Here is a 10,923-nt window from a genome sequence, read left to right as displayed (position 1 = left end):
AGAAACAAAATACTAATGAGAAAAGCATGTTGCACCCTCCTCTTTCACCTTTTGTCCCAGTAAGTGGCAGTAAACCCTTATGTATTAAGGCGAGGAAGGGTCAAGAGAAGGGACAGGGACCAGGACCAAAACGAAGAAATATGAAGAGAGAAATAAAATTAATGCATAGAGGGTCTCCTCAAACTGAACCAATGTTTTTGGAAAGAAGAATTACTATGTATATGCCCAGAGTTTTCATGTCAAAGAGTCTTAATTTCAATGAGACATATTTTTTTTTCTAAATTTCTTGTTTTAAACCAGATTGTGCACAGTTCCAGTTTTCTAATAAAAATAATAATAATTAAAAAAAATCACTGCTTATTTTTCTATGAAAAACAATGGAAGCAAATTGAGTATTTTCATTAGTAAGGATTTGATATGTTTTTTCACCGTTTTGTCTACCTGTGACCCCAACCTGCAATTAATTTATTTAAGATGAGCCAATACACTGCTGACATTTTCAGTAAGAAGTCTATCCAACTCCTATTCATACAGACATTACTCAATCAAGTGTGCTCTCATATTCAGCCAATTTCTTTCTGGGTCTGTGCTCCAGTGACTGATTGAGAAATTAGTCTCAGCAAATGAGATCATTATTACTCACTGTACCTGCACACATCTAGGAACATCTGAGACAAGACAGACTGTTCAAATCCTTCTTCCTCAACAGTTAATTCCTAAAAATAATTGAATGTTCTACTGCAGTGCAGAAATGCATTCTATTCTCCCCCATCATTTAAGAATAAGCCTTAAGATTTCACTCATCCCAAAAACTAATTATTTTGTATTTTGCCAAATTGAAGATTATATCAGTTCATGTTGTGCATTAAAAAAAAAAAAAAAAAAGGCAAATAATGCATGGTGCAGTAAGTGATCAGTACCTTGCTACTGTCAAATCACTTCCAACTCAGACAAGCTGATGGCTTGGTAAGAAAGTGTAAAAGAGCTATGGAATTAATCTTCCTGACCACATAACTACTAAACTGTTCATTTGAAGAATTTTGTCTTTTGAAGACTGATTTGGTAACTCACTTGAATATGTAAATACTCACCTGAATATGATCTCAAATCCTTGAAGAACACATTTTATTTCCATCTAAAGTACTATACCTTTTTATTTTCCACTTGAATCAAAGTTTCTTTTCTTTTTTACTGCTATGATCACTATCTCAAAAAAGAAATTATAATCAAGCCTCAAACCATTAAAGAGCAAAATAAAAAATTTGCTTGAGGATATTAATAGAGACATTCCTAAGTTACTGTACAAGCAAATTTGATGTATTTATTTGTAGCTCACACCATACGGAAAAATAATTTGCTATAAGCTATTTGTTTCCATTGTTACTGTAGCCAACTGTCAGTCCAATCCTGCAAGTCTCTAACTTTATGCAAACATTACAGTGACATCAGAATTTATAAAAGGTTCACAGATCAAAACACTAAAGCAAAAACACAACAAATGGAGCAGCAAGAAGGGTTTTCCCCTCTCTCCTGTCTTAATAGATCTCTTAAAATCAAAGTTCTATAGCGTGTATATCTGGCACAGCTTTTGCTGTTATCCTCAAAACCTGTGTACGGAAAATTTTCCTTTTATAGGCCTAGACTTTCCTATCTCAAAGGACAAAGCAGGTATGCTTTAATAACATTATCTCAATCCACTTGAAAAGCCCTCTTAATTCTTACTGAAACAATCTAATCTATTTGAGGCAAGATTTTGGTTTTATTTAGAACAGTAAAGCTTATCTAATTAAGTGTAATATTAAGTTGTTAACTAACATGCACAAGCCAACTTTTAAGAGTCTACTGCACACATGTTAATTTATACTAACAGAAGCCTAAATCTCAGCACACTAGTTAGGCCAATGTGCTGCATAATGCCATCTTCCTGTGTACACCCTCATTCCCAAGTGTCGTATATACACCTAATTCACTGGTAACATGCTTACCTACTGAGGAGCAATCTACTAGTTATCCTCACTAAGAACCAAGTGGAATGTGACAACAAGTGTTCAATGTCAAGACCAGCTTCAAATTTCACTATCAACAGGAAGATGTTTTTCCCTTTCCCTTTGAACCTAAGTAGTTAAAATATTTGTTAGTATACAAAACAAAACAATTGCAGTATCATAATTTCTTTAAGAGGACTTGGAGTTGCACCCCTCTTGACTGCTACACTGCTCAGCCATGCTGCAGTTTGGAAGTTTCACCCTCAGCTTTCCTTAGAGATGCCTTCCTTGAGTGAAATATAAGTCACTGAAAAGTTAGGGCTCATCTTCAGTATTGTCAAGTTCATTAATACAATGAACAGAATGTGTTCACTGTGTACTAAAATCAGTGTTGTGTTGGTTTCCAAAATACAGCCTAAAGGTCAAAGATTTCCCCAATGAATGGGCTAGTTGATTATTCCCAGGCTTGTTTTCAATCAGCATGGTTGCAAGACTAACCAAGGACCGTTTAAGCATTAGCGCCTGATTCTGGAATTAGAACAGAGGAAGGTTACCAACCCCTTCAAATTTTCAGAACAAAATTTCTGTTAATAAAAATAAATTAAAAATCCCTGTTTATCGGCAACCAAACACAATCCCACATGTATACCCCAACACAATATAATGATGCACTTTAAGAATAGACAAATTACTCATGTAACGTAAGCCACCTTCTTCCTGGCAAATTCTACTCAGAAGGCTAAATATATACGGTTTGTCGCTGTATACCAAATTATCCAGACCGTTCATGCAAGAGGAAAGAAAACCAGCTTATATATATATATATTTATTTTTTTCACTAAAGAGGTAAGGAGGTAAGAAAAGGAGAGAATGAGCAAGGCCTATGTATCAGCTATTTTTGTTTTGCAAACTAGTCAGGACTTGCACTTTTTAATTTCACTTGATGACTGATAACCAATACACACAAACACACAGGTTTTTGAATACTGCAGTGTAAATTGCTTCAAACACCAGATCACAGATTAAAATTCAGGGGCAAAAATGTAACATTTACTTGATGCTCTGTTTTTCAACCTTTAGTGAGTTCTTAATTTATTAGTTATAATTTGTTTTTGTTGGAGAGAGTTCAGAAAAGGCTGTGAGATTTTTCTGCATGTCAGCTTAAAAATACTCACAACTATTTCTTGAATGTCAGCTTAAGAAATGTATAAATAAAATTCAACATTAAGACCTCTAAACTTTGAAAGACATGCTCAGAACAGGAAATGATAGTCTGTTAATAAAGAAAGGTAAATCATTCTCTAGACTTCCGGTGGGAAACTTGGCAGCAAAAGGATTTTGACCTCAGTGGAAGGTAACTGCCACAAATGACAAATCAAGCAACTTTCTTCTTACAAGTGAAGCAAATGTTTGACATAAGGCTGGACTACGTTCAGATCTATCATTCCCTGTGGCATATTCTTCTGCTTTGAAGAAATAATCCTGCAAGCTTTTTGTACTGACCATATCAATTTTTTTTTTTTTGGTGGATGATTACTTATTTCCTATCTGAAGCACAAAAGCTTATCACTTATAGAATAGTTCAAGCTTTCAGTGCCTATTAGTCGTAGTCTGGAATGAATTAATGAATTTTCCTATTCCATTTTCCTTTTCTGATGTAGGAACCGCATATGTGACATTTGTGTAAAGGAAGTGAAAACCATGCATTATTTTCAGATGAAGAAGAAAACAAAGAAAAATACACTTGGAGTACACTTCTATTTTGTTTTTCCAGATGATCAGATTAAAGTCACTGTGACTATATTACTTTGAAGTTTGCAATTTAAAGTACTGTTTTTCCCAACTCGTAACAATAAATGGGGGGAAAAAATGACAAGTAGCCCAGTTTAATTTCAAACGTTAATATATTTTCTATTTTATAGTGAACATATGCATCGTTCACCCCTTATTTGCAGCAACTATGACATCCTCATAAAAAGGGGTGACATTTGTAAGATGCCTCTTAAAATAAATATTTCTTTTTATAAAATAATAAAACTTCAAATAAATATTCTTTACACTAAACAATATGTTGAAAAAATTAGAAAATAAAGGCTGAATTTTACTGTAACTGTACAATATACATGAAGTCCAAAGGGAAATCAGAGTCTTGCAATAGGTTTCTGTAAGACAAAATACAATCTAAAAACATACTGATTGATTCACATTCTTCCGAATGTACAACATATTAGTATAATATTTTGTGACTGTGCCATGTCTTATGACACCACTTACTTTTTCACAGTTGAAAATATTATTGTATATACAAAAATATAGCACATTATCTCTGGCAGAAAACAATGAAAAAAGGGAGTCATTTGCTAATTTACAAATTTTTGCAAGTACTATTCACAAACAATAGAGTTGCCTAGGAGTGTCTGTGTTGCTTTAGCTTATGAAATATGTGGGTCACAATGTACTGTATCCCTTTTTTTTTTTCCCCTGTATCCCACTAGCTGGATTCTAGCAAGCATATCAGTTAAGATGGCACACAGAGAAAAGCATGTCACTGCAAACAGCAAAGTGTATCCCCAACCCTTCTACTACAGTGCCAAGACCATAGTTGCTTAGTTGGTTGCATATGTATGTTAAAATAATCCTTATTACTTGACTATTTCCGATTAGTGATGCTATGTTGGCTTTTCAAAGTTCCTGGGGGGGACACTGGGAACTTTGCAGCAAACCGTGTTTGAGTGTTTACAGCGGCACCCAGGCCTGTTTACCCGGTCGTAACAGCCCTGGCACAATTTAAGGCAACCCTTGGCTGGCAGGTAACACCACAAGCAAGGCAGAAAGAGGGACACCACACCCATGGCAGACCATCTAGTGCAGCAACGCGACTGACTGCAAGAGCAGGGGTTGTCAGCGCAGTTGTCCTCATCATCATTAGAGCAGTGATAGAAGAGGCCCTTCACACAGCAAACACAAGTCCCATAATCAACCACGTTCTGGGCTGAGCAAAGACACTGCTTGTCACAGATCCAACATGATGGGAGGGTCCTTGGATAAGTGCACTCCTTACACTTGCATTTCCCACAGTCCTCGCACCTGTAGATGTGCGTTCCCAAGTCTTCTTTACTCAGCAGCTTCAGCTCATTTGACTTGAGCTCAGACTTGGGCTGCATTCGGATTATCCCATCGGCCACCGGCCCTGAAGATGATCCTAGAAGTCTCTGTTCAGAGGAATTACTGCTCGTACTTGTCCTCGTACTGCTCCGTGAACCTGTGCTGACTGTGCTGATGGAGCGGGATAGAGGTGCCCGAGGAGAAACGTGGGTTTGCACGTGCTGAATCCGGCTAAAATGACGATGTTCAGACAAGCCATGGGGCCTTTCATTTTTGGGTTGGGTTGCTAGGCGAGGAGTGGACTTGACCCCATGCCGCGGAGCCACTGTCGGTCCCTCTGTGTACTCATTTGTGCTTCGGATGGCTCTGATCTGGTCCAAGGACAAGACGTGAACCTGCTGCGCCAGGACATCCCTCAGGTCGGGCTCCCCGTGTGGTCTCCCACTGTCACGCCGAGCCTGTAGCAAGGCCTGCGACCCACTGCCGTGCTGAGCTCTCGTCTCCATCAGTGCCCGGAAGCGTGCTCACCCCAGCAGGCTTAGAACACATCTGAAATCCTGGAGCAACAAAGAGAGGATTCACTAATTGCAACACATCTCATACTCTCCAGCAGCCTTTCCAGCCTGCAGGATCCCACAGCACTGCACACATTCAAGCAATGCATCAGCCATTAAAAAAGGAGTCACATCTAGTGCGGAGCGTAGCACAGGTCAGCTGAAATGCCTCACTTGGCCTGTTTAGGCTACTCCTGAGGAGAGCTTAAAGGAGATTCCGTTCTAGGTCCGTGTATTTCAACTCACGGCTCTAGAAAGTCTAGGCATTACACCTGATAACAAAGACTTCCCAGGCCATCTTCTGGTTAGACTGCAGGTTCTAATGTGGCTAAATTTCAGCCACTTGAAGTGACTCTTCACATCATACTACCAAAAAACTTATTTTACATTAAATAATAAAAAAAAGAGCCTGAAAGTATTTAGCAAGTGTAATGTGACCTGCTGATGACAGACATATAATTCTCCAATTTTGTTTAAAACTGGATAATATTTTGGTAGCCTAGTCTCTTTACACATTAAACTTTACATGATGTAAATAGGAAATTTTAGTTTAATACCAATGGTCCCAAGAAAAACACTAAATAGCAATAAAATGTTTGAGGTTAGACATTAAATGAGTTAGTGCTACCAAAAACTTCAACAGCAGAAGTATAAATATCTTTCTCCAATATTTTAGTGTGTGTCATACTTATGTATACCACTGTGATTGTTATTTTAAGGCTCAATACTACAAAAGCAATGCTACCAGTTTTATTTTTTTTAAAACGTGTAAAAAATTCCATAGACTACATTTCCAATTGCAAATATTACCAAGAGTGGCTTGTGGGGCAGAGGCACGCACGATATAATCAAACAAAGCTAGCATCCAAGAAGACTACTTGATTGCAATTATTACTTTAAAGGATCATTAACTACAAAGTTGAAATGCAAACTGGAGAATTTAAATGGAAAGCCAGTAAAAGACCCAGAATATGTGAACTTGTACATAACTAACTTCCACATTAAAATATGCACAAGTTTCAAGCACTGACCTCTAAATCAGTTAGTATTTGTTTTGCCTTTATCATATTTTAAAGCAGTTCCCAAATCCAATTACCTATACAAAAATCCAGAACAATATTTTACAATTAAAACCCAAGCAGGAACCAAGCTTCTTACAAGGACCACACAATGTCTTCAATTATACCTAGAAAGAGCACCATAGTGTTACTCTGTACACATCAGTTACCAACAATAATACTATACCACAGTATAATAAAATATAGCCAAACACTTTAACAATGAATATCTCAAGACACTGTCTTTATTCTAACAGCAGCAGAAAACATTTAACCTTTTAACTCCTGGCGTCCTGCCCTGAAGTACGTTTTCTTTCCAAAAAAAAAATCTGAAGTTTTAAGAGTGACCTAATGCTTTAAATACTGCCAAATCCTGGTTTTGCAGGCAGTGTCATGGTGCCCCCCTCCCAAATAAAATAAAATAAAATAAAAAGTCTTGCAAAGTTGTCTTGAAGCACTGCTTCTGTTTTCTTCAAAGTAAAGCTTTCAAGTATAAAATGCTTCAGCCAACTGGCTAAGTAGGCATTCCCTCATCTGAAACTGTCTCGAGATAAAAAAGAATGCAAAATACGTTCCCCATCCTTGAGAGCAACCGGTAACCCTATCTGCCCTCCACCCCGCCCAGACTTTAGCCAGCGAAGCCCCTGCCTCTCCAGCAGTGACAACCCAGCGCAAAAGCGGAGCTGACCCTGACCTGCCAGGCGCTTAAAACGACCCCGGTCTCGGCGGCGGAGCCCTCCTCAGACGTCCAGGTGGGAGCTGGAGGAGAAGCCCCGGCGCTTTGCTGCTTCCATCTCCCCGCAGCAGGTGGGGAACGGCAGCCCCCCGCCCGCCAGCGCTGCAGGCAAGGCAGCGGCCCCGCAAGTGCAGACAACCTGGAGATAAAGAGGAGACATCCCCTGGGCTGGGAGGTGGGAGGGGGCGGCCGCAGCTGCCTTATCAGGAAAGTCAACCCCACGTTTCCTTTTAACTCTTCCCCCCCGTGCCCTCCCCCGAAAGATGCTAAAGAAGCCTTCCCCTACCGGGTAATGCCCGGCGCCCTGCAGACAGTTTGAGACAACACCTCCAGGACAGCTGGGTAAAAGGCAAATTACTCCCTCTCGCCTTGCCGTAAGCATCCCTTCAGGTCCACAAAGCTGCTCTCGCTTTTACCCATTCTCAGCGAGTCGTCTGAACTTCAGTTCCCCCCTCCCGCCCCTGCCCAGGAGGCATTTCCAGCTAAACATCAGTCCTAGCCGGGCGGTCTGCCTTCCTCTCCCCTTGATAGATCCGTTAACAGGTCAAGATGTAAAGCTCCAGCACGTTTATTTGCAAACACACGTATGCCTGAAAACTCGTAGGGGAAAGCACTGGGTCCCTCTGACCCACCGCTTCTCGCCTTTCCATCCACCAAGCCTAGGGAAGCAGCGCTGGCCTTTTTGTGCGTGCGTGTGGGTGATAACACCATTCCCCACTTCCAAAAGCCAAAGTCCACTCTCGCAGAGCTCAAGTGCCATGATTGCTAACTTTTCCTAGCTGGGATTTTCAAAAGAGCGAGCGGGGGGCCGGGTTTCGTGCTCGCACGTTTGGGGAACTGCGATGCGCAAGGGGCTTCTTGCGTGCTGTGGAAAAAACCCGTGTCTCGCTGGCTGGGGGAAGGCGAGCCTAAGGGGAAAAAGTCCTCTGCCCATGAATTTCTGTTTTGTGTCCGGAGCCTATGCAAGGCACCCCCACCCCCATCCCCACCGCACACACACCAACCACCTCCTCTTCTTTCAAAGTGCTTTGAAACCCCCATTAAGGGCCGAGTGTGTGATCGGACTATGGATTAGGGCAAAAGGGACTTTACCATCGGGGTGGGGCAAACTGACACACAAATAACTTGCAGAAAACACCAGCAGGTTTTTTTTTTTTTTGGTGTGGGGGCTGCTGCACAGTAAACCCGCCAAACGGTTAAAAAAAATAAAAAAAATAAAAAATTAAGGCTTTCCTACCCCTCCACACATGCATTCTGCACAGTGGAACCTGGGGGGAGAAGTTTCCCCGTCTTCTGGATCGAATTAATTTCATCACACGAGAAATATACATGTACACACACACACATATTTATCCCAGGCGTGCACTCACTTCCGAATTGCACGGATCTCCCGACGCCACGACAAGACGGGCGTAAATCACGCACTGGAAGGCGGGGGTGCTCGTTCTCCCCCGGGCCGGGGAGCACAAGCAGCTCCTGCCCTCGCCACCCCCGCCGCGCCCTTCCTTCACACCCCCGGGGGCTCGTCGGAAGCCCACGCGTGCCCGGCGGGGCTGGGGCGCTCAGGACAGCCCGTGCCCTGCTCCCCGCAGCAGGGAGATCGCGCCGCAGCCCCCCGCCTCCCCTCGCAGCCCCCGCTGCCACTGCCTGCACCCCCCGCGCAGCCCCGCGCCCCCCGCGCAGCTTTCCGCCCCCCGCGGCACCCCGGCGGGGCGCAAACACGGCGCAGCCCGCAAAACCCCAGCGGAGCTCCCCCCTCGAGAGAAACCGCTCCGAAATCCCACCTCCAGCTCCTCTCTGGGAAAGGAAGGAGAGGGGAAGGGGGGAGAGGGAGAACCTGTGCGAATGGAAAAGGGATCGGCCTCAAACATTTCCACGAGTTTTCTTGGAGCAACCGGGGGGCGGGGGGGGGGGGGGGGGGGGGGGGGGGGGGGGGTGTTACTGAAAAGCTTGTTTTGCAAAGAAGGAAAAGGCTCTCACCGTGATCGCGGCGCTGCACCAAACCCCTCTCTCTCTTGTATTTTCTTCTTCCTGCGGTTTGCAAATAAATCCAGCCCTAAAGCAAAAAAAATTCTTTTCCAAACTCTGCTTTAGTCCAACTTGCAAATTAGAGTAAGAATGATCACCATGTAAAAAGTCCAGAGCAAAGTTAGGTCCCTCTCCCCAGATCGATTATAAATACGTGTGTGCGCGTATATACTATAATAATAATAAAAACACCTCTCCGGATCTGGGTGGGTTTTCTTTGCTCCTAAAAAGAAATCACTCTCACACACACTTTCCCTTTTTTTCGTCAATGAACAGGAGGCCGAATCGCCAATACCAAGTCACTTTTTTGTTGTTGTTGCCAATGATCGAGAGGAAGGGGAAAGCCAAAGAAAACAAAATAAAGTGGATCTAAAATAAAATCCCAAAGCTTTCTTCCACTGAGCTCCTCCAAAAAAGCAGCTTGTGCAATGTAGCCGTTCTGCTCAGAGGCTGCTCGTTGCAAGCTCCTCTCTCCTCTCTCCCTCTAGGTTTCTCGCTCCCTCTGCGAGCGTGTGTTGCAGGCAGCGCTGTGGTTTGCAATCGGGGGGGGGTGTTTTGGGAGCGCAGCGGATTTGTGGTGGTGGTTGTTGTGTGTTTGGAGAAGGAGGAGGAGGAAGATTTGAGATCTGAGCTGTAGGGGCTCGGCGTTTTTCTGCTCGCTCGCTCTCCCCCTCTCTCTCTTTTTCTTTCCGGAGGAGGTAGGGTGATCTCTCTGCAAAAGCAGCAGTAAATGGCGTCATGTGGATCTGAGGAGGAACAGAGCAGTTGTTGTCCCAGAGGATATATCGCATCCGGTCCCAGCTCATTGGCTCTGCGGGGCTACATTCACTGGCGCTCCCAGCGCACTGCCAGCACTCCGAGCTGCGGGAGGCATTCAAAAGGGCAGTGCCGCCGCCACCAGCACCAGCTCTGCTACCACCAGCACCACTGCCACCAGCGCCCCAGCCCTATTTCCGTCCCGCAGCCCCGCTCCTGGGGTCCCGCCGTCGTCCGGCTCTACCGGAGGCTGCTCCGTGCACGCTCGCACGGTGCTCGGGGCTGCTTTTGTGCTCGCGTGTGTTTATTCAGAGGCAGGCAGCGCTCGCTTTGCAGGGCGGCCCAGGGGACCTGGCTTCTCCCGGGCAAGGAGACCCGTTCCCAGGTGCTCCCCGTCCCCCACTCCTTTCCCCCCCCCCCCCCCCCCCCCCCCCCCCACCTCGGTGGAATAAAACTTTAACTTTCTGCTTCCCCCCCCAACACCACCCCTTCCTTTTCAGCAACCAGCCCCTGGCCAAGCTGGGGAGAAGGAAGAAGGGCTGCATATTCCCCGGGGCGTTGTGCCGGGTCTGAAAACGCCGGGGTGCAGAGAGGGGCCCCGGGCTCCGCAAGGGCGGGGGTTGTCGGGGGGGGGGAAAGCAGCAAATCCCCCGCAGGGCGTGCGGCGGGGGCCCGGGCCAGGCTGCTGACAGCGAGCCGCG

General features: G+C 44.3%; 1 protein-coding gene across 1 annotated transcript; it reads right to left on the bottom strand.

Annotated features, from left to right (window-relative positions):
• Nucleotides 1–3,870: 3,870 nt before the first annotated feature.
• SPRY2 (sprouty RTK signaling antagonist 2) lies at nucleotides 3,871–10,391 on the bottom strand. Its single transcript, XM_013193689.3, has 2 exons — nucleotides 9,419–10,391; nucleotides 3,871–5,647 (listed from the first exon to the last, which is right to left on the bottom strand). The coding sequence occupies exon 2, from the start codon at nucleotides 5,594–5,596 to the stop codon at nucleotides 4,655–4,657; it is 942 nt and encodes a 313-aa protein (XP_013049143.1). The 5' UTR covers nucleotides 5,597–5,647; nucleotides 9,419–10,391; the 3' UTR covers nucleotides 3,871–4,654.
• Nucleotides 10,392–10,923: the final 532 nt, after the last annotated feature.

Source organism: Anser cygnoides, chromosome 1 (assembly GCF_040182565.1).
Source record: "Anser cygnoides isolate HZ-2024a breed goose chromosome 1, Taihu_goose_T2T_genome, whole genome shotgun sequence".
In the NCBI taxonomy this organism is placed as follows: domain Eukaryota; kingdom Metazoa; phylum Chordata; class Aves; order Anseriformes; family Anatidae; genus Anser; species Anser cygnoides.
The sequence above is the reverse complement of the archived record's forward strand: the minus strand, read 5'-3'. Positions and strand labels throughout refer to the sequence as shown.